The sequence below is a fragment of the Nipponia nippon genome, unplaced genomic scaffold, assembly GCF_047370975.1.
Source record: "Nipponia nippon isolate SJK-2023a ecotype South Korea unplaced genomic scaffold, ASM4737097v1 scaffold_9, whole genome shotgun sequence".
Taxonomy (NCBI): Eukaryota; Metazoa; Chordata; class Aves; order Pelecaniformes; family Threskiornithidae; genus Nipponia; species Nipponia nippon.
Window position 1 is genome coordinate 32,106,311 of NW_028262413.1, and position 25,050 is coordinate 32,131,360.

The 25,050-nt window shown below is 40.4% G+C and overlaps 1 protein-coding gene across 6 annotated transcripts in view; it reads right to left on the reverse strand.

The window, feature by feature from the left end:
* Window positions 1-15,409, reverse strand: part of ENTREP2 (endosomal transmembrane epsin interactor 2) — a 167,541-nt gene extending 152,132 nt beyond the window's left edge. For 3 of the 6 annotated variants that reach the window (XR_015701556.1, XM_087744974.1, XM_087744973.1), the window contains exon 1: window positions 15,167-15,409. Coding sequence is in view for 4 of the 6 variants with exons in the window: in XM_087744974.1 (XP_087601100.1) it covers window positions 15,167-15,409 (243 nt within the window). In the remaining 2 variants the exon portion in view is untranslated. Of the gene's footprint in view, window positions 1-14,608 lie in introns of all 6 variants that reach the window. The other 3 variants (XM_087744977.1, XM_087744975.1, XM_087744976.1) reach the window with 2 other exon arrangements.
* Between the last annotated feature and the right edge of the window lie 9,641 nt (window positions 15,410-25,050).

A 25,050-nucleotide genomic window follows, 5' to 3' on the forward strand; every position in this document is an offset into this window, starting at 1 on the left:
TGAAAAATTATACATGAAAAATATTTAACCATTTTTTACTATCAAACAGTCAAGAATCATCACATAGGATTCTGCAGACTTTCCTCTGATTAATAATTACAATGAAGGAGCTAAATGATGAAAAAAGAGCAATGGAAAAGATCATAGGTCTACAGAACATGATGGAAAGACTGCAAGTGTTTAATTTATTGATAGAAGGGACACTTGGTAGTCGCCTTCAAACACACAGAAGGTTACCGTGAGCTAGGAGCCCAGGCAACCTGACAAAAGCATCAGTGCGCAGCTCCTGGCTTCTCAACACAGGAACTGGAGAACCATTACTTTCATAGACAGAAAAGTTACTGCCAAAACTGTGATATTCTTACCTCATCAAGAATAAGCATTTTCTGGCTCTCATTACCTTTTTTCCTGAACAACTAACCTCCAATTTGTAGAACAAAAAAACACCATGAGCAGTCCACTCTTGAAAGATCAGCTGTCAGCTTACCCTGTTCTAGTTTGTTCCAACATCATGTTCTAGAAATCCCCACTATATATAAAAAAAAAAAAAAAAACCCACCCCCCCCAAAAACAACCCCAAATCATACAAAATCCAAACAAAAACCCAAAAACAACAACAACCAAAACCAAACAATAAAGCACTGTGCAGAAATTATTTTTAAATTTAAGAGGGTTACTTCTATATGTTTGCAGCTCCACAGGATTATAAACTGTGAAGCTATAAATCTACTAATGCTACAATTATAATCCTAGATTTCAATGATAATATTCCTTGCATTATCTATTAATACATTCCCTAAAGCCTTGCTCCAGATCACTGGGTCAGCGAAACAACTAAATTCACTGTCTCTGCAACATGCTATAGTTATTTTTGAAAGATATGGGCAGGTTAGGCTAGAAAAAGTTTTAATTGCTCAGGCAAAGAAGGGCAAGAACTCATCACTATTACGATCATTACAGTTCTCTCAGCACATTTGTACAACCTTGTTATCCAATGGTACAGAGTATTTATAGCTTACTAAAATAACAGATCATCACTTGTCAGATATTGAAATACAGAAGGAACAGATAGCACATTTCTTAAGAAAGTACTTTTGGGATTGAGGAGGTGTGAATCCTGTCTGAGAACACACTATTTGCTTATCCTCATCTTCCCACTCCTCAGGCATTTCAAATGGCAGTTGGGGGAGCAAACGTTTCTCCCAGTTAAGTGATAAAAGCATTCTTTAACAGACACCAAATCCACTGATTTTTAAACTAAAAATACATTTTATTGCCTTATACTGAAGTTATCAAAAAGTTAGTGCCTGCATCTGAGAAATCCAGTAAACCACACTTCATCCAACTATAACTTTATGTTCTAAAATAGCTACGTGAGGTATCTGTTTTCATGCTAGAGAACCCACCTTTCCTGATATCCAAGCCTACCTTTTCTTTTTCAGCCTATTCCTTGGTAATTTAATTGGAAAAGAATGGAATCCTTTTTTTCAAATCTCTGTCTATAAAATTATAAAATCACTTTTCATCTTCTTCAGGCTGATCTCCTCAAAAAGTATTTTTTACTTCATCCAAAGTATCCTTATATGTATTTTTACCATCAAACCTCTCATTTCCACGAGAGCCTACTGATTAATATACTCATTGTGCATTATTGTTAATCTGCAGGCTCCTTGTGGGCATCTAGCAAATATAATTACATTGACTGTTGAATTTTCTGCTTTCAGAAAACAGAACACTTCACAAAGCATCGTATTATTTTTAAGTATAAGCTTCTTACATCCTATTCACCTTTAGCATTTTCTATGGTCCATGCTGTTAGTTAGAACTTCACATCCATCTGCTTTGTTTCATCTTGTAGGGACTGCCAATGAGGCAGGACTTAATATAACTCTAAAACACAGAACCTATCTCTGGTTGGTCTTTAATAATAACAAGGGAAACAGATGCACAGCTGAATGTCTACAATCATAGAATCATTAAGGTTGCAAAAGACCCTTAAGATCATCGAGCCCAACTGTTAACCTAGCGCTGCCAAGTCCACCACTAAACCATGTCCTCAAGCACCACATCTACCTGTATTTTAAATACCTCCAGGGATAGGGACTCAACCACCTCCCTGGGCAGCCCGTTCCAGGGCCTGACTGCCCTTTCAGTGAAGAAGTTTTTCCTAATATCCAACCTAAACTTCCCCTGGCACAACGTGAGGCCATTTCCTCTCGTCCTATCACTTGTTACTTGGGAGAAGAGACCAACCCCCACCTCGCTACAACCTCCTTTCAGGTAGTTGTAGAGAGCAATAAGGTCTCCCCTCAACCTCCTGTTCTCCAAACTAAGCAACCCCAGCTCCCTCAGCCGCTCCTCATAAGACTTGTGCTCTAGACCCTTCACCAGCTTCATTGCCCTCCTCTGGACACGCTCCAGCACCTCAATGTCCTTCTTGGAGGGAGCGGCCCAAAACTCAACACAGTACTCGAGGTGCGGCCTCACCAGTGCCCAGTACAGGGGCACCATCACCTCCCTGGTCCTGCTGGCCACACTATTCCTGATACAAGCCAGGATGCCATTGGCCTTCTTGGCCACCTGGGCACACTGCTGGCTCATGTTCAGCTGGCTGTCAACCAACACCCCCAGGTCCTTTTCTGCCAGGCAGCTCTCCAGCCACTCCTCCCCAAGCCTGTAGCGTTGCATGGGGTTGTTGTGACCCAAGTGCAGGACCCGGCACTGAGCCTTGTTGAACCTCATACAGTTGGTCCCAGCCCAATGATCCAGCCTGCCCAGGTCCCTGTGTAGGGCCTTCCTACCCTCCAGCAGATCAACACTTCCACCCAACTTGGTGTCATCTGCAAACTTCCTGAGGGTGCACTCGATCCCCTTGTCCAGATCACTGATAAAGATATTAAACAGGACTGGCCCCAACACTGAGCCCTGGGGAACACCACTCATGACTGGCTGCCAACTGGATTCGACTCCCTTCACCACCACTCTCTGGGCTCGGCTGTCCAGCCAGTTTTTAACCCAGCACAGTGTGCACTTATCCAACAGGTAAGACTGTAAGACTCACTTTTGCAGCAGCTGGTGACTCGTGAGATGTTGCTTATATTTTTGCCTGCTTTCATCAGATGACTCCTTGCTTAAAGATTTAACTTATTGGCCAAATGATTGAAACAGGTCACAGTTTCAGTGTTGTATTCCATAATGCTTTACGCAAAATCTTTTTGCAAAAATATACTTCTAACATTGTTCCTGTCTACCTTCTTAAACTGTACAGAAGAATTACATCAATAACAGCCTGAATTATCTGTCTGAAATACTTGATCCTGAAGCACTTATACGGCAGGCAAAGGAGGTAAAAATTTCTTGGTTTAACATCTTTGATGTTATATGGTTAACATACTGAAGCAAGATACCAGAAGTATTTCTAGACCTTTCTGAATTAGGGAAATATTGCTTAAAATACTGCTCTAATTTCTAAATGAGCTTAGTTTTCAAGAATTTGGGCTACAGACCATTACTACATTTTACTGGAGCATTCCATTTGGCATCAGATTCTTTTTCCTGATTAAGTCAACTGCAGTTGATACAAGGAAATACATTGTTTGGGGACTCTCATACAGTTCCTAAATATACATAACTCTAAACAAAAAGTCTAATTAATTCTTCTCTTCCAGGAGCTCTAGAGTTAAGCACATGTAGACTTATTGTTATATGGGAAAAACTAATTCCTTACCAACATATCTTGTTTCACCGATGTTATATAAATCATAACATACATAGATAAAGGAAAGAAATTTTCAAACGCCAAAAAATAACCACCCTCCAGAAATTAAAAAAAACATTTGTTCCAGAAACATTAAAGATTGAAAAGTAACTGTGACTGTCAAACTGACTCCTCTTTTGCCCATTACTTCTTATCTTCTCTATTTTTCAAAATAGGTTAATTAACCAGATAATGCGAGATAATTACTTGTGCAGTTTTGGAACCAAAACAGCTGATCCAGACAAAACCTCAAGGTAACCCCAAACAATTCATATTGTAAGGCAAGCTTTTAAACTGTCAGGACACAAGAAGGAACTGTCAAGTGGAAGGATATCTACAGTTTGTCTAGTGATAAATTATAGTTCCACAAGCAAAAAGTGTACTGCTTCAGAGGAAGGTTCAATGTCAGAAATAGAAAATGGTTTTGCTTCCTTCTACTTCCCTTCCAATTACTTTAGATTCACAAACCAATGAAGGATATGATTGAACACTTCAGACAAACCTCATCTAGAGCTGACAGGTATTGTCACTGGGGACGACTTTTCCTAATAGCTGGTTTGATATTCCAGCTTTCAGACATTTGATTCACAGTAAGTTAGGTTAAGGAAGATAAGCACGTGGTCTATGTTAAGGAAGATGAGCACATGGTCTCTGGTGGACAGCAAAATGCCATTCTGATATTGGTTATACTTATTATCTGTATAATCCTTTATTGTTTCTACTGTCATTATTGTTTTTACAGTAAAGGTTCCTTTCCACTCAAAGGGCAAATATTATGTACCAAGAGAAATTAGTCTGTCAAATCACAGTGCGAGTTCTTTAAAAGCTCAAAGGAAAAGCTGCATTGACTATTTATACTACTTAGCTAGCTAAGAAAATATTTACTGAATAAACATGAACTTCAGAAGCAGATACTAATGCTTTAGTATTGTTGCTAGTTACTGCACACTGTAATGATATTTCACAGGATCTCAAGGTACGGTCTGATGGTGAAGCTTTATTTCCAATCTATGACCTGATTTCATGAGGAAGGAAGGGAAATTTTTAAGGGGAGGAAAGGAAGTCATTCTTAAATGACCTCCTAAATTCTTTAGGCCCAGAATAATCCTTGTTACACAAGCATGAATAGGACAAGAGGTATGTCTTTCAAGAACCCTTTAAAAAGGCTAATGTCTCCTCTTCTACCAAAACAAGCATGAAGAATTGGGTATATGAAGGACTTAAGCCTATATATTAAATCTTACTCCTACCTACCGTAGCAACATTACTAATGTCCTTCTGAAAGGACAACCATTGCTGGTACAGTTCCTACCTTCATGCATAAAAGGCAACATGGAAAAGTTGTTAACATTTTACCCAATCTGTACAATGTTATCAGGGAGAGAAAGTGCACCTGCCACCTCATCCGTCTTCTCCTTCCAGTCTCGTCTTCGCTATTCTCTGTACCATGCAGCAGGTTCTGTAGAAGTGTCAGAGATGCATCAGGGACATCATGTGATCCAGCTGTAAGAGATTCCTACATGTACAGCCACAGTGATAACATGGACTCAAGGGCATAAGCTTGTTATCTTACATGTATTTTTTCTTTCTCTCCCCATCCCCCCAGTTGTGTTTCGTAGCTTGCTTTGTTCTGGTTTTAATATGTTATTTTAAGCATGAAAATTATTCATACCATTCAGATGTATTTAAATAAACTTCCATTCCCTAAGTCAACTTTTTTCAAGTATCCTTTGCAACCAAATATTTGCAACTAAAACTCTGAAAAATATTCTTCTTTCATGTCCCCTTTTGCTCTTTACATGTAATGAAAATGTATTTCACATGAAATTTTATTCAGTTTAAAACCACTGTAAAACAAAAAATTCAAATCTAACACATCTTAAATTAACGTTGCTTTCAAAAAGCAACTGTAAAGGCAGAAAGGAGTACAAAGGCATCCATTTGGTTTAAGAGATAGGCTGATCAATACACTTTCCTGATTATTACCATTTGCGATAGATACAATAGCCTTTCAAAAACAAAGCATGTACTTCTCAGCTGCCAACATGTCTGTACAAGCAAGCAAGAGGAGGATCAACTACTCTTTAGCTGGAGATCTCATACTTTCATTAGGAGTTTTCTAAATATATATTTTTACTTTAAGATCACGAACATCAAAACTGGAACTTGCGCAAGAATGAGTAAGTGGTCTTTTCACCCCCAGGAAAACTTACTATTTAGGGGGAAAAATGTACAGAGTCAAGACAGTAGCTTGGCAGTCCAGATCGCCTGGGACACGTAAAACAGACTGAGTTCCCTTCACAGCAACACACACACAGGACTTGAGCCTTTGCCTCCTTCACCCCCCATATCCCATGAACACTACTCTCCTGGCTGTATAGAAACATAGCAGCATTTAATTTTCTAAGTCTGATTTTTCATAAGTTTTCAAAAGGTTTTGGATTTAGCCTCTGGAAAGATAAAATCTGTTTGAACCATAGCTACTTTCAATATATGACAAAACCACTTTCCACCAATGTTATTTTCAGAATAACATAGCAGTCAGTATGCTAGCCACATGTTCACAGCACTATTTTAAGGAGCGTGCCTTAGTTCTTGATGATTGTTTTCAGAGGCAGAAATTTAAAGCCTCCTATTTTAGCACCATTGATCAACAAATGCTTTCAGTGCTATAACAAAAGAATACCATTCAGTTTAACTTTTCTGCTAGAACCGCCATCACTAGAATGCATTATAATGAGATAATTACCTGTGTTTACTATCGATAAATGACATTGTCCATTGGTTTTTTACTATGAAGGCTGAAATAATAATTTTTGGGTGGGTTTTGGTTTTTTTGGGTTTGGTTTTTTTTTTTGGGGGGGGGGGGGGGGGGGAGAAAGAGAGAGAGTAGTATTACTTTCTGTAGCAGGTCAAAATCTACCACGAATCTTAAAAATAGCTGCATTCACAATTTCTACCTAGATGAAAACAAGTTTCTTCTCTGAAGAATGAATGTAAAAGTGACATTATAAAACTACATGTTTATTATCTCTCAGTGCCTCTGGATTAAGTGTGTTCAGCTTAAAAACATCTGGTTTTATCCCACCTGGCACTGAAGGCTTACCTAAAATCTTCAGATTAAGCCATGCTTTTTTCTGCTACAAAGAGTAGCAAAAACAATCTCGTAAGTAAATTATATCCCTCACATGAAAATAATTCTGCTGAGATGGACTCTCTATAGGTGACAGGAATAACAAAACTGTAGAGTTATCAATGAGGACATTATTTGCTTGTTCTGCAGAACATAAGTTACTCATGAAGGTGGCATCCAGAAAGGAAGAAAGTTCATATTCAAAACTGAAAGCAAGCTTGCAAAGTTAGCGACTTACTGCATAAATTAGACACAAAAGTTTAAAATTGTAATGCTGTTTCAACTATCCATGTTTAAATAAAGCCATTGTAAAGATCAGAAATCCAAAAGTTGCATTCAGTTTGCCTCCTCCAAGCAAAAATTACCTATTCTTTGAAGTGCTTAAATTTTCTTATTTTATCTGGATACCCTAACAATAACAAGCAAGTCTACACTTGTTAGAATATTGTAAAATTATTCCTTTTTTTTGAATCACAGTCTATCTGAAAACAATGTCTCATTGTAAGTGATGCAGCAGTAATTCAGAGAAGTATTTCTCTTTTACTGCAACTTAGCTCAAAAGTACTCAAAATACTCAAGATACTCAAAAGTAACACACACAGAGCACTGGCATCTGGTCCTCAGAACTGGCTATTTCACTCTGCAGACCTGCATCAAATTACTAACGTAGATGTAAGCAGTATGGAGTAAAATTCTGCGTAGTAGAAAGGATTACTAGTAATTTGTAGGGAGTTCACATCCCCTGCACAGTACAGGAGTTTTCAGACTGGACTTACAGGTTCTAACTGAATTAGCAAAGAGTAAATGGAACAGGAGCAAATCTTTGCAAAAGAATTGATTCGTAAGAAGAGAGCATCCCTACTATACATATATTGGATGGGTGACTACTTCAGACAAGCTCTAGTCCGGTCCCGAGACTTAATACCTACTAGCAGTCAGACTGCGTTTTCTACTCTCTTAAGGCACATATTTTGGTTTCATTTTATCCCCCATGAATAAAAGTTTGTGAGAAGGCTCCACAATGTGAATGAATAGTGAGAGGGAGCACATACACGATCAGAACTAAAACACTGATATGGACGCATCCATAGACTACCAAAAATAACAATGACAAATTATATTGGGGAGAGGACTGAAGTTTCAAACAGCACGAGCAAGTACTTTTAAAGGAATTACGAACACACTGTTCTTACAAATCCAGATTGTAGCCGTTGGTTATGGGATAGAGACTGTGATTCTGTGACTTTGCTAAAGAGGGAAGGCTTAGCTTTGGGGCATTTCCATCTTAAAATACTGCCTGCACGTGATGCTCTAAATGTATAAATACTGCTCAATCATAAATTCCTTACCTTTGTCATATTTGCATAGTATTCCTTTAAAGCAGTGTGGTTACTCCCATAGAGAAGAGGTAATGACCACACCATATTCTGCTGCTAGAAGAGTATCTTTCTTTAAATACACCACTGAAATACCTATACTCCTGTAAGTTACATATTTCCAGGCAGTGCACACCTTATGGAGTCCCATTATCTGTTCTGCCCTTTCATTCCAGAAGGCACAAGAGTGAGCAGAAAAATGAATTGTGAAAGAATAGCCAATTAAGCATGATAATTCACAACTCATTCCTTCAATAAGTTGCAACATGCAACTAAAACGGAGGTGTAATAAGTTCAGCAGCTGCTAATGACTGGATAATTGACCTTGGAAATTCCCACTTCAGCTAAGCTACTTATCTATTCCCAAGTTTCTCAGTAGACTGTAACTGTTCCACACAGCTAGATGTTATAAGTTCCAGGGCAATATTTACTGTCTTTATAGCAAATGGTCATACATTTCCAGCATACAAGAACATCTGGAAAGGACAACCAGAATTCAGGAAAAATATTTAATTCCTAAAGAGATTGAGACATACACCCATCTTTCTACTACACATTAAAAAATAAACGCATATTTATGCTGAAAACAGTAAGAGACTTACTCAAAATGTAATATTTTTATTCTGCAGTCTGGCTGCCTACAAAAAACCCAAAGACTTCAGAACAGAAGTAATTTATAATAACACAGGATAAAAAAAAAAAAAAAATTGATGCTATTTCTTCCCTACAGATTGGACACCTCCCCCCCACCCATATCATAATGGGGCATCTTTGCTTTCTTCAACTATTCCTTCCTGTAACACAGGAAGCTTTTACATTAATTTGCGTGATCAAGTGCTTCTCAACCCCATAAGTCTTAGGCAACAGAATATGCTCAGAAGCAATAAAAGCTGATTTGCATCATGAAACAAATAATTCTGGCTTCCCTGAGTCTGCTATTTTCCAGTGCACTGAAGACAAGAAATCTCAAGGTTACACGTGGCCCAAAATCCTCAAAAAGCTGCAAATAGCCATTTTACCACGTATGGATCAAAGAATAAAAAAGGAACACTCTTCTTTCTAATTGTTCCTATTTCCAGCTAACTTGCTATCATTCCACCTGGGTATGGAAACAAAATTTTCACTCATGAATCCACTGTTCCAAAAGCCCTGCCTTACCACAGACTTCAGAGAGTACAGAGAACGTACCCAAGGCTTCTTACTCCATATGATTATACGATGCATATGATCTCTTCTTGTACACCACCACCACAGGTTTTAACTGGCATCTAATAACAGGTTATAACAGCTTTGTTCTATTTTTTTCTATCACACAATATTGTCACAATGTACAAATCAAAAATGCTAAGAAAATTAATAATGATCAATTACCTAGACAAGTCACATTGCAATCTTCATGAATTTTATGAAGGCGAGAGGCAAGCCCATGCAGGTGACACCGATTATTTTTTACTAATACCAGTAACATACATGCCTAGCAGGCTTCCTGAGACACGAAGTTCCAGATAGTTAACTTCCCTCCCCAGCTTGCTCACATTTCAAAGCCCTGACAAACTCACAAAGGAGACGAAGAGCACGCCTAAGGTGTTAGTAAATCCAACCCATGTAGTAGAGTCAGAAAAAACAGAGATGGTGGGCTAACTAAAGGACACAGCAGTAGACAGGAACAGACAGTCTCAAAGAATCAGAGTTAGCGTAATTCTTTTACAAGTATATATAATTGGAGATATATATACACACAATATATATATATATAGTGTATATACATGTATACATACTATACCTGTAGTGGATTATATATATTGTGTGTATATATATAATGTATGTGTATATATATAGTATATATACATATGTATACACACAATATACATAATCCACTATAGGTAACTAAAACTGTTACTGCATATTGCACTTCTTAAGTGAGGAGTTAACAGTGATCAGTCCAACATAATTATCTTACCCGGACAGCTAGTGACCTCTCTGTGGTTACAATAGATGTTCAGCAATGTTTCTGATTACTTATGCAAATTCCAGAAAAAACTGAGTTTCATCTAAGAAAGTTGTAGGTTAAGCACTCAAGCTGTGTGTGATAACCAGGGGTACTCAACAAGCAACCATACTATATACTGTCATAGAGAAGCATGTGGCACACTCAAGAGCTGCAATGGACATTTTGATCAAAACCACTTGATATCCATGCTAGAGTTCCATTTATACCTACAGCAGGTGGACAAGAACGCTACCATTTAAGTCCTAGATATGAGACGATCAGCTCCGAGACAAATAAATGATATGTGCTAGCAGATTTTACAAGTTCAGTATATACAATATACATCACTCAACGCTAGCAGTAAGTTTACTTTCTCTCAAAGAGCTTAACTCTACTTTCACAATAACAGACTCTGTGTTGGCAGCAGGCTTTTCATGCAAACTAAAGGTCATTCCTCCGAGCTACAGATGCGATCACTCTAGTGCCTCCTTTATTTCACCTGACTATCCACAAGCAATAATGGAAAACCCCAAAAGGGAAAGAAAACCGGGAAAAAAGGAAGGAAAAAAATCTGTACCTGAAATGGAGGAGAAGAGAGAAATGCTCACAATTGCTAACAAGTCATCTTTCTTGTAAGCTCCCCTTCCACAATGATTCTGCATAGGAACATGCTAAAACAACCTGCTGCATGTGAGGAAGAGTCAGGGTCACAGATAGTAGAAGCTTTTGAAAGTTAACTCCTCTATGCATCATCTGAGGGATATAAACCTAATTTGTACAACGTCATCGAAGAATACAGAAAAGGCTCTACACTCAGATTTCTCAGTTAATAACGTAGAAAAGCATAGAAGGTATTTCACATTTTCCATGAGAGAGAAGTTGGGTCTGAGTTCACCTTGACAATCTCCCCATATATCTCTTTCAAAGAACACAAAAAAGCATGTATGTCACAAACCTTGAAGACATACTGCATAAAAGCTGCTTTTAAACCAGAAGACTTTATCTGTTTTGAAAATGGGATATGGATGAAAAGAGGCAGAATTGAGAAGAAACTTAATAAAAAGGAGATGCAGCAAAAGATCTTAAAGCAACACACTTCTACACAAGAATACAACCGTTGGCAAATAACTACATATTAAAGAAGAGATAGCTTGTACTTTGCTGTATGTTCTTCTAAGATTTCTAGTACCATGGTATGATTTCAGAAACCTGGGTAATCTCATAATTTAACTTACAATTTCATTAATGCTTTCCTATACTAGAGATAACTCTAGTCTCTGAGGCTGGTAATCTTCTCTGAATGCTGGGATCAAGGTGGGGTGACTGGGGGCATAAACATCTTATTGACAACTTCTAAATCATTTCAAGAAATGACTGCAAAGAGCAACATCTGCTTTTGTAATCATGCTAACATAGCTCTATCAGGCCTGTGGTTCACTAGTGTCCTAACACTGATACAGTAACCATACACATTAAGCGCACTTAGCTGAAGTATCACAATCGATCTGGGCACATACAAAGCCTGTAAGCTACAAATTGGTGTATGTTTTGGATTCTAAAGGGCAAAGAGTGAAGAAATATAGTTTCTCAAATTCAAGCAACTCTGGACCTACAGGAGAGACAAAGAACCTTGTCACTGCTTATATTTTTGGGAAAAGTTTCAGTGATCCACCAGAACAGCTTGATTTTGAGAGCTATTTTTCCATGATGAAAATGAGGCTAATATTCAGTTCTTCATGTTCTTAAAAGGATCAAAGACATTTATGTTCATATACTTTATATGAAAAAGCATATACTTTTACCCAACTGAGAGAATGAGAAGATGAAATTGCCATTCTCATGAACGAAAGACTGCAATGGGAACAAACTGCCTAGCATTTCACCACACGGTTTATAATATCTTGCCAATGATTTCTGCCTATGCAGAGAATCAACCAGTGCCTGCCCACCTAACCCCCAAATTCCCTTGTGCTCAGTGTGAGGTTGACTCTCATTAGTTACCTTAAAATGCCTTAATAAAAAAAAAATGAAAATATTTTTCTCTTCCTAATGCAACACTATAAAAGATAAGATAAAGAAAAATGGTTTAATTTATGGGATGATGCTTAAATAAGCTCCGAATTCTTCAAAATTTTATGGAAATTATGGTGCCTTGTTCTTTAAATAAGCTCTTGCTGGTACAGTCACTTGATTTGATTCCAAAAAGAAAGCGAGAAATCAGAACCTTCCCTTGCATTTGATTAGAGAATTTTCTGTGAGGAGTGTAATATGCAGCCTGTTTTGTTGTTGTTTTTTTTTTTTAAATCAGCTAGAATGTTACAAACGTTGGGAAAGTATTTTCAACAACATTTTAAAGATTCTTAGCAAATTTTTGCAGCCTTCATTTACGTTGACAGGGTGGCTGGTGTCAAAAAAAAGCTGAAAAGCGCCAATGCCAAGGCTACCCTGTTTTAGGATTTGTATTTCTAAGGAGTAAAAACTACACTATATCACACCCCACACAGAGAAAAAAAAAAAAAATTTAGAATTGCTACTTGACCATCAAGCAGCTCAGTTATTTACTTGGGGGGGAGTAGGGGAGAGGAAAAAAAAAGTAGTTTGTAGGGAGTGAATATTTATGCCTGATTTTGGCACCAAGTAAAGAGAGAAAATATACTTTAATTATTTGTCTCTCATGTCACTTAATTCACCTTTAGTTATTTCTTTAATTGTGTTTTCCAAAAGCAAACTAAAACTGCTCACTCTTCCACAGAAATATTTTTCAGCCGTGAGTAACAATATACCCAGTTTTTGTTGAACTCACTAAATACCTCAAAAGGCTTTTAAAAAAGGCTGTATAAGCAACTAACTTGGCCTCAGAAAGTTCTTTAAGGCTCACCATACTTGAAAACTGCTCTATTTTTACCTTATTTCTTGAGACTTAGAGATAAGGATATTAGGAGGAAAGTATGGTTATTCTCATGCTCTGGTAGATCATTTATACGGTGGAATTATTTTTTTAAAAAGTAAGCTCTTAATTTAGGACACAACATACACCTGCCTCATTCTGATAACACAGGACACTAAGGCCTTCTAGTCAACAGTCTTGCAATACTTTCCCTGTACCTTCTACCAATTCACACCACAGGCTGGAATCATGGTTTTCTTCTCTACGATGAGCAAGTAACATTCATGAAATCTAACTGGAAAGCATACTTTTTTATCGGTTACCTTGCACAAAGAGTAGAAGGCATCCACAATCAAAAAAGGGCATATCTCAGAGCATACCGATAACCCCCAAAAGTCTCTCTTCACAAAGATTACAGGAGCTGGGGAAAAAAGGTATTCTTGTTGTACTTACTGGAATACACAATCAGTTGTGTACATTCCTGCTTAGTCTGTCAAGATACGAAACCAAGTCTGCCTAAGCTGTGTTGTTTTATTAGCACATTAATATGTAAGCAGCCAGATTCTTAATTTAAAAATCCGCACCTCATCACAATGAACAGCTGCATATTAGCTTGCAGAGGTTCAAACTCAAAAGAATTATTATTACAATATCAAGGCTGCTAGTGTAAACTGATGTTTCTTTTCAAGATTACAAAAAATCCTGGCGAAATCAAGAAAAATAGCTAAATAATTAATCCAAATCTACTCTTCCACTCCGAAGGAGTCGAAAAAATTATTGAGTAACATGGTGTATTAGAGCACATTAAACAGTTATCTTCTAAATTACACCACTTCTGCCACGCGCTTAGAAGTGAATAACCCAAATCATTTATCTAACAGTTCTGGTTTCTAACACACACTTTTAAGGCTGAAAACTCTCTGGTCCATTAAAAGAGCTGAAAAGACATACTTGAAACCAATAATACGTTACATCAGATGGAGCAAACCTTCACCAATAATGCAGAGTCTGCTACTAGTGCCCTCAGAAACGTCTCACTCTTCCTAACTGTCAAGTCCCATTTCACTGCTTATGAGAGAAACTTTCACGAACCAGTATCATACTAATGCATCTATGTGTGCATTGCATCCATGCACACCAGCAAACACTGATCATCAGCACTGAGTGAGGACACCTGAGTAGAGTAGCAATTTTTTTTTTTTTAAACTTATGCTAGCAGGACGCCCTAGAAAGTCAACAAGAAAATCACAAAGGAGTCAGAAGGACCCAGATTTGGGCGTTTGCGTTCAGAACAAACGAGCTCTTCCCGCAGATACCCAGTGCTGTGGGACCAACAGCCTCTCCCCAGGGGCTCGTCCCGGCCTCCCTCGTGGCAGGACTCCGGGTGCCCGAAAGCCGCGGCGCCTCCCCAGCGGAGAGGCCTTCCACGCTGCGTGCGGACCTTCAAACCCGCTCCGGCCGTTACCTCACGTTACTGCCGTCAGCGCAACACACCTCGTGGCTGAATCTGCGCGGAGCACCACCGAGACCCTGAGGAACGGCCGTGCCTCAAGGTGAACGCGCAGACAGCGCTGAAGCCGGAGCCGGTACAAAAGACGCCAGGGACAGCAACAGCAGCCGGTGAAAGAGACAGGAGCCGCTGCGGCGGCGCCGAAGGTTAATTTGTTATCCCAGTTCTCATCCGACGCTGCTGACAGAAGGCCAAGCCACCCCGGCTCACCTTCCAGAGGAGGCAGCGGAGTGCCGGCACACCGCTGCCCGGCCCGGGCGCCGGCCGGGGCGGAGGAAGCCCCGGAACCGCGGCGACCACGGCGCACCCGAGGGAGGACGGCTCACCTGACCGCCCCGCTGCCGGGCGGCTCCGCGCTCGCAGCCGGAGGGGCGGGGAGGGCGCCTCACCCGCCGGCCCCGCTCCTCAGGACCGCCCGCCGGGCGAGCGACGAGGCCCGGACCCGCCGCTGCCGCCGCCCGCCCCCCCACCTGCAGGCGCGGAGCCGCAGCCCCGAGGCCTCCCCCGACTCACCGAGAAGCCGGCCCAGAAGGGGCAGGAGTGGCGGACGCGGGCCGAGGTGGTGAGCGCCAGGGCGGCGAAGCTGACGGCCACGATGAGGCAGCCGAGCACCATCTGCGTGACCCCCAGGGCCAGCATGGCCCGCGAGCGGGCGCGGTGCTCGCGCAAGCGGGACAGGCTGCGGGACAGCGCGGTGGGGCTGAGGGAGCGCGCCCCGCCGGGGGGCCGCGCTGCCCCGCCGCCGCCCACCGGCATCCTCCGCCGGGCCCCTCACGGCGCGGCCGGGCGGCGCCGCCTCCTCCTGCCCCCTGCGCCCGGCGGGGAGGGCGCGCTCCGCGGGGCAGGCGGGCGCTGCAGGGCGGCGGGCAGCCGCGGCGCATGGAGGACGAGGAGGAGCTGCCCCGCCGCCCGGGGCGACCCGCGCGTCCCCGGCCGGAGGGCAGCGGGCACGGCAGGGCGGGGCAGGGCTGGGCTGGGCGGGAGAGGGGCAGCCGCCACCGCCGCCTCCTCGCCCCGCTGCAGGCGCGGGGGGGCTGCGGGGCTGCAGCGCGCGGGGGCGGCTCGCCCGCAGCCGCCGGCGGGGGCGGCCCCGGCTCCGGCCCGGCCCCGGCGCCGCTGGCTGGGCGCACGCAGGGGAGAAGCGGAGCCCCGCTCCCCGGTCCGCCGCGGCTCCCGTCTCCCCGCGGCGGGAGGAGGGGAGGGGGAGAAGCAGGGAGGGGAAGGGGGAAGGGTTGTTTACGGCCAATGGCGGGCGGAGGCAGCGGCAGGAGGATCAGCGGCGGCCGCCGGCGGCCCTGCGGGGAGAGCGGCGTGTGCGGGGCGAGCGCTCGGCGGCGGGGCCCGGCCCGGCCCGGCCCCGCCCGGGGCGCCCCCAGCACCGGGACAGCGCCGAGCCGCGGCGCGCCGGAGGAGGCGGCTGCCCCCGCCCGCCTGCCCGGGGCCGGACGCCGGGGCGCCAGGGCCCTGAAGGGAAAACCTCTCCCACCTGGGCTTTGTGCGGCAGGGGCAGCCGGTGCCCCCGCCCCCGTGCGCTGGCGTCCAGCCGTGGAGGAAGGGAAGGGTTATTTCTCAGTGCTCTGCAAAAAGCACAATACTCAGGGTCATTTGAACCTTTTTTTTTTTTTTTTTTTCTTTCCCCCCCAGCGAACTACAAACAAGCCTCAGCTTGCAGCATCCTTACTACCAGAAATATAAAAGCCACCAGAACGAGCCTCTGTTTATGAAAACTTCTGTGCTCTGCTGCTGCTCATGACAACAATGTCCAGCACGGTAAGGCTACCCACAACACCTGAAGCACATTTAAAAGGCAGTTTTCTGCAGAAGTGAAATCACAGTGCTAACCTATTGCTTGCAAACAGCTAGGCCTACCTGTGAAAAACATACCAACAGAACCCAAAACCAAGAACATCATCTCACTATATAGCAGTATAGTTTAGGTAGTAAAACTATCCCAGGGTTAATGTGTTTGTAGCACCATAATTGGCTATAGGAGTATAATTTCGTTTATACAGGAATTAGTATGTGTAGTCTACGTACCTATAATACTACCATATTCATACAAAAAAAAAAAACCCTCAAACACCACATGTAAACCAGGCTTACATCCTTTGTTCATGAGGTCCTTTCTCTTTTCTTTTAAGAACTCTTCTTTGCATAAAATAGTCGGTTTTTGGGGAGGTGGTAGTGGGGCAGTGTGCCTTGACAGGAAGTGTCAAAAGATGAAGTCCCCTCTCTTTTCATACAACATTCAGATATTTTACTGTAACAGGAAAAAAAAAAAGCTTGCTACTTTTAACTTAAATTGCTGTCTGTGCCACAAAACAGATAAGGATAGCAGATGATAGTGCTGTCACCCCAACATGGCTAAAATACTGCTCCAGCACATGTGCAAGTAATATTTTAATCAGATCCAAAAAGCACGAGACAAAACTCTACACTGAAGAGACAGCTGTTTTGCTACAAGTTTTTATTCTAATGCAGAATAGTACTAAATTAATACTACTAGTAATCAAAAGAAGAGTTAGCTTACAATGTCTTAGTTTCTCAGACTGGGCATGAGCAGAATGGGAGTCAGTTAGAAACAAGGCACCACCACACACCCCCTTGCCCCAATAACTCAGCCTCAGCTGCTATTCCTGAATTGATCGCTGGCACAGGAGTGCTACATCCCAGGTGGAACAGCTAGATGAAGGGGGGTGGGGATGCGTGGTAATAGATCACACTGAATTTTTGTTCATAGCACTTCACACTAAAACTAACTTCCACTGTTTTTTATCAAGTAGAGCTGTTTGCTATCCAACGTTGGAAACATTACTTCGAAATATATCTTTCAAAGTCAAGGAAGAGTCTGTGTTGTAATATTCTGCCAAATAGAGTGAAAGGGGCTACCAAAAAGAAACAAAACAAAACCCAGAACCAAACTGAACCCACGCAGTCTTCATGATTATGCAGCTGATTCCCCAGCCAGCCAGAAATGCTTAAGGCTATTCAACAGCAGGACAATTAGAAACCTTATAAAGAATAAATGCATTTAAACCTCTATCTGGGTGCTCTCATTCAGGAGTAAGATGGCCCTAGGGCTTGGGGAAATTAGGACACGTTACACAGGGGTGTGAATTTACATCTCACTAACTCCCAGTGCTGATACGATTGTATGCATTAAGTACAAAGCAATTTACTTTCATTTCCAAGGACTTTCTAACTGGCAGATATGAAAAAAATCCACATTTGCGGGCAGTCCAGAGGAGGATCCGAGATTGCAAGTCCACATGCTCATCTGCTGTCCGTGAGCTTCACATGTGGATAAGCTCTGGAGTAATCAATGTGTGCACTGCTTCCAAGATGCCAAACGAAGGCTACCAGAAAACAACAACTATTTTGGCTTCCAGTAGGAATCCACAGGAGTTTAGATCGCATCTTGTTCACTCCAGTTTTCCTGAGCATTCAGGTGTAGATAGATATTGCTGAAGATCTGAATTAGCTCTGGATACACTTCTTAGCTTTCTCTGAAGGGTCTCAGTTGCTGGATTTGTTTGAGAACGATTTGAGAGCAATTTGGGAAGTATCATTTTGAAATAATTTGAAACAAAGTTATTTTGCTGAAGAGATTTTTTAGAAATACTTTAATTGGTATTTTTCAATGCCATATCATTGAGTGTAACTTAAAGTGGGATGCAGTACTGAAATTTCTTCCAGAACTGTAGTAACAAAAGCTTTGTAGTAGCCATGTTTATATTTGAGCACTATAATATACTCATTTTTAATTAAACAAAAAATCTGATCATTTCCTGAAGGCAGACAGAAGGGCACTACCTATCAGACCTTATTATTAGCCTATTAAAAAACCTCAAAACTCAGAAGCCAGCAGGATAATGATTCCACTTCTGTGGTAATTGTCTCATTACTGTCAGTCTTCACTGGCTCCCAACCAGTTCAGAAAGCAGCTTCATGCTTCACACTAGGAATTATATTGGTGGATTGAGGCTTCTATTTATTCTACCTCACTTCCAGCTTTAGTGAATTTCATGCATCTTTATCTCTGCAATTGTTATTTGGAATTAAGTAAATGACATTTTCAAGTATGACAGAAATGGAAAACGAGCAAAAAGAAGTAAATTCATAGTTACAGTGAGCCTCACTTACGAATTCACGTAGATAAGGAAACTGTTAGGAAGGTGCCCTACAGGCTATAGATACTGAAAATACATCCAAGGGCCCTGCCACTGTCACTTACATATAGCATGTCTCAAATTTGCATACTTTACATGATGTAATTTTTTTAAGCAGCTCTTCTCTCTCTCTCTGTATATATAGCTCTAAGTACTTAATAAACACTAGCAATCCAGGTTGTCCCACACAGTGTACATCCTAAAGATAAAGATGTAGTGGAAATTGGTCAAATGAGGTGGTATCACTACTGAAAAATAAAATATATACTTTATATATATCTACACATACGCACAAAATGAGAAGAAAACACATTTTGTGTGTTTTCTTCTAAATATTTCTAAAATACCTCCTTCCACATCCAACCTTCATAATGCATCTTGATATCTTGACTTTAAGATAACATATTTTTATTATTCTAATATTTAGCAAGTAATTTCTCAGCCATTCAGATGTTGGGTCCTTACAACGCCAGCAGTAGAAATTCTACTTCCTGTGCCTACCCTCTTCGTTCCTCAGAGGGAATCAAGTATCAAGACCGCAACAGCCAGGATGAATTCAAATGAAGTATACCATTATTTCTTGGCACATATCTTACAAATTAATTCTACTTTTCCATGGCTACACTTTGACCTGTTCTGAAAATAACTTGTAAGGCACTCCAACGTACTTCACCTCAGAGTACCAGGAACCATACCCAACATACCTAATTCCTACAGATGTAATGAAATTGGTTTATGGGTACAAGCACCTAACTAAAAAGTCTGTATCGTTGGCAGAACCAAAGAGCAACATATTCTCACAAGCCAACTTTTAAGCATGTAATGACATTCAATTTCAAATGCAACAGAAGCTGGTATTTCAGTAAATTAAAAAAGTTGTTTGCATTTCCTCACACTTGGCAATCAGCTTTCCTTAGGTTTATCTTCCAAAAAGTTGTGGTGGGCAGGGAGAGAAAAGGAGGCACCAAATAATAAAGACTGCTTTAACTATATATAGCATTCAGGAACTATCCTGCTTTGCCGGCTTTATAATTTGAAAATAAGAAAAAAAAATCCTGCTAGCAGATACTAAATGTGTCAAAGACAGTGAGATGATACATGCAAGTGCCCACAGATATAAGAAACGACTATAGGGTTAAGCCTGTAGACTTGTTTAACCCTTACAGTGGCACTGCTGTCTTTGGTGTTGTTTTGCTTCCCAATAACTCAAGGTTTTTCTTAAAACAGGACGACTGTCTCTGATAGACTTGTAGCTAAGTAATGAACCTCTAAAAAAAAAATCACTCCCCCCCACTTTTATACTAATTTATACTAAGTATTTATTGTGTTTTTACAGACAAGTTTTCACTTTGCAAATCGTACGTACAACATCACTACCAGTCCCATCTTTTACAGCATTTTTCTGTGGAAGCGAATGACTGAAGAGTTCACAAAGCACACTGATTTTGTGTACAGAAATGGTATGAATAAAAACATACAAAGAACACCGTGAAGGTCAGCAGATTTTGACTAAGCCCTACTTCTGTGCTTGAAACCTAAGTACCTATTTATGAAAGTTTTTTGAAAGGATATATTAAAATCAACAGCATCAACCTCACAATCATCAAGAGCCCTGTAATAAACCAATGCCTAGGCAAAGTCTGTTTCCAGGAGGTAACACAAAGAGGACTGTCATGTCTCCTCCACTTGTAGGCTGCAGAATGCTGCCCTTGGTGGGGTGATTGTGCACAGAGGAACGATTCTCTCACTTGTCTGTTCAAGGACTTGGAGTTATATGTGGATCCCTGAACTTCTCAGCTGTTTTCTGCACCACCTTGTAGCCATGCATTGGTCCGTTACCCTAACCAGACAGCAGACCTGAAGAAGACGATAAAGAGAAGTAACTGCCGTTACTTTACACCCATTGCTATTGTTCTGTTTTCTCATGTTTTTACACAGCAGATAATCACAGATTAGTTGGTTTTACAAAAATAGCATCCTTTAACAACATAATTTAAGCATATATAAACCCATAGGATTTACTTCCATATGTAAGCCAAAGGGGTTTAAAACAGGAAAGCTTTGCAGATAAAAATGAAAGAAATCTCAGTTTCCATGCTTTAATCTGAAAATAGTCTGGGTCTCTTCTTCAGAAATACCTACCTTGGCATTACTTCCTCCGTGCGATTGGCTGCCCTGATGAATGTCCTGGAGTGCTAAAGACATCACTGACATCAAGATAATTGCTCTGCATTTTATGACTGCTTGAAAGTTGAAATTGGGTATGCATCTTGGATCCGAAAAGCAGATTGCCCTGTGGTATTACAAAAGGCAAGCTAGAACTCAGATTTTTTTTTTTTTTTTAAAAAAGAGACAGATTTCTTTCCCAGAAGATCACCCCTGGCCTGGCAGAAAATGTAATCACTCTGCAAAAATAAATAGAAATTACATAAAACAAAGAAGTACCTGGTATTTTCTGTTCAAGCATTAGCAAAAGTTAGCAAACCTATTCTTAATCAGGATTTTGGTCTAAGAAATTAAAACAAGGAAAAATATATATCCAGTATCATCCAAGAAGTTTTGGACAGAAGTTTGTTTGGTGCATTAAACCATACCGATTTTCTTCTATAAAACTTTAAGATGTGCAACACTTCTGTATATACATAACTGGTAGTAGTGATCAGATTCCTTACTGATCCCATTGCCAAGAGTAAAAAAATGTGGTAATGTAGAATTAGCTACTTCATACTGTCTCTTAAAATGATTGGACTTCACAGGGCCAGAGTCTATTGCATTATTTTCTACTGTAGAAATTAAGTAGCTAAAAGTCCCAAATAAAACTTAACGTGATCACTTTTAATAGTGCACAATATCAATATTTCATTAAAAATTACATCTGGATTTTAGTGGCTTAGCTGAAGAATCATTTTAAGCATTTGCAAGTAGGTTTTTATTTTCTTTACTGAAAGAAAAATGACAGTTATGCTTTATGTGTAATGGGAGTCAAACAGTTTGCTGAGAAAAACATCTCAAAACTTCTTATTACGATTCAAGAAATAAAACTTTCAATAAATTAGTTTGTTTGATTTACAGGTAAGTGATTTAAAGTGTTTAGGATGATTAAAAAAAAATTCAATAGTCCCTCCCCTAAGTATCTTGCTGAGATTGTGGATTTTCTGGTAAAAGACATGGGATCAGAAATTAACCTGCTTGTGTGGATCTACCTATTCTTCCTAGACATGTACGCATTACTGAAAAGATAAAAGGAAAAAACCAACAGCTTTCCAACTGCTACCAGGTAAAACCCATCAAAATATTAGGAAAAACTTTCCAAGTCTTGTCTTTATTGATTTTTCCTTTTACACAGGCTTTTCTGTTGATAAGAGTCCTAGTTTTATTGGTTCCATCACAACTATTTGGTAATGGGAGCTGGCAAAAAATAAAGCAGCAATAACACTGATGTTTGGCTTCCAAATTAACCAAAAAGTATGGTACAAAAATTTAAAGACAAGAAAAACTCTCTTATTTAGCTGGATAGATACACTTTCTAGAAAGTAGCTTATTAAAAGCACAGTCTTTCTAGTTGTCATGTGTAGATGAGTAAAGTTTTAAACATAGGGCAAAAAGACCTTTCTTGGAGAACCAGAAATGAGTGTTTGGTGGCTGAGACATGCCAGTTTTATTCAGAGGTATAGGGTAGGTAATCTAAATAATTTAAAGGCCAGCTGAGCTGCTCATACCGATTCAGTTAAAGCCCAGACTAGATGAACCCAGCTTTTTCTAGTTTAGATAGTTGGAGTAATCAGAAGGACTATTCAGCATAGAAACTCAGGTGAGCTGAAGTCAAGGATTATTAAAATAACCCTGGCTCTTAGGTGAAATGGTAATTCATCTGGGATATCTATTTCGTATGAAGTTGCTACTGAGATTCATTAAATCAGTCTCCAACATATCAGATCATTTTCTCGAGATTTTTCTTTATGAAATGCAGCTGAAAATTCAGAAGGCAAAATTGGCTGTCTGTATGTATCTGAAACACATTCAAATTAATCAGAAGTCATAGTTCAGTATTTTATGTCATGACTGACCATACATGATTAGACACAGTATAGCAGTTTTGCCAGGTCTGAAAGGGTTAAACTGTATACTAACATACAAAAAAAATTGTATGAAGAAGAAGCAACTCAGAAAAGCCACACAGTTTTATCACATTTGTGGAAAACTTGCATGTGTAAGTTGGAACAGCCCTCAGGCAACCTTAGACTTCTACAGCTGGCAATTACACAGCAAATCACTCACTGACCTTGGCCATACTCTAAGGGTTAGACTGTAATACAGAAACTTTCTTAAATAATATCTCAAATCTATTTGCCACAAGAAGTCTTCCTTCCCAACACAGGGCTTCAACTTTGATTTCTAAGGCAGGCAAACTTGCTTCACAGTATTATCCACCTACCCACACCTAATACAGCTGCCATATACTTGCAGTTTTGAAACGGGTCTGTCTTAAACTCATTCTCCTCCTTTGGAGACTAAATGACCTACAGGAGAAGGAACCTTCTGATGATACTCGAGGCCCTACCGCTTTGTCCCCTTGCTCCAGAGAAACAGCAGGACTAGACTGCAAGCAGAAACCTGCAGATACTGGTATAATATTTTTAGTTCACACCCTCTTCTCCAGTCTAGTATTTTCCACCAGCACAGGTGTACTTCCACTGACATCTACATATTTGCCTTCCTTTCCTGTTTGCTTACCTAGCCCCTATGATCCTCTGCATTTCTCTAATCTTCTTAAATACTGCTAGCCTTCCCTAAATAGCTCTCAATAAATAAGTGTTCTAGATTAGGTTTTCAGAGCGACAACATGCAGAGTAAAGTGAGGAAAATGACATTGTCTGGAAATCTATACTTGCAGAGCACATTGAAAGTTTTATTAGGCTATTATAACCTTTTTGATCTTTTTTTTTTCCCATCAAGTCTGTTTTGAAAGCAGAAGACTTCAAGAAAGAAAATGTTGTGCTGCCATTTGTTTACTTGAGCATCATAGGCGACTATAGCACGAATTTGTTGTAACTGCTGATGAAATACAGGATGTGTTTAGGATCAACCACAGGAAAAAGCTTCCCTCACATAAAACAATCTTTATTATTCCAAGCTAGCAAGTCTTTACAAGCCATATAAGCACTACAGGAAGTTATGTGTTAGAGCTAGTAGTCCAGAACTGAGACTGAGATAAACAGTACTTGGCTTCCACTTACATTTTTTATGAACTGACATTTGGTCATGTCTACCATATTTATTTCTGTGCTATTTAATATTTCTGCTTCTGATCCCCTACAACATCAACAGCTCTGCTGTAGCAATAAACACACTGGTTTCATGTTCATTAAAGTCAACAGCCTTAAGTCTTTATGTAATTGTGCTTCGGTTTCATCACTTGGAAATCATTAGCCTGCTATTTTAAAAATAAACACATTCTGCCCCAAAGGATGCACCAACATAAAATGACTATTTTACACCAATTTAGTTTACCCCATGCAACTATTAGGTGGTCTCTCATAGTTTAAAACTAGACAAATTTGTCTATCTGAACCTACAAATGAGAACTTGAAGAAAAGCACTATCATTTTAAGAGTAAAATTTGGGCTTCAGGTTTTGTGCGTGTCACAGTTCAAAGGAAAGGAAAGAGAGCAGGGGGGAGAGAAAAAAGAAAAAACAAACAAACAAAACAAAAAACCCCCAAACTGTAAGCTTAAATTCTAGATCCATCAAGGCAGGGAAGACTATGAAATGTCCTGGATAGCTTTGGGCATTAAGATGCAGAGAAGCACTGACTGCCGAACAAGTGATGTTTTATGCGGATGCCTTATCTGTCATGTACTTTGTGCAACCTTCTCTGTTTAGATGCATTTGTTACACGTAATCTGTGCTGGTAGTAAGGTTGTCAGATATTTAAATAAAATGAGGGCAGCTAGAAGGTAGCTACAGCTTATTTTTTTAATTGTGTGTTGTAACCTTCCTGGGGAGGACAGAGGTGGCTAACAAGAAGTTCAAAGGGTGATACAAAACACTTCTGATGCAGAGGCTGAAATTTGTCATTCTAAGTGCTCATTAACCGAGACTCCTCTACTTACCTTTAATAAGTTTTTACACAACCCACAGAACTGCTAAATACTTTTAGTTTGATGCAGCATTTTGATTTTTTTTTTCCCTTTAATACCTTTTACTCTGGAAGAATACTCTATTGCA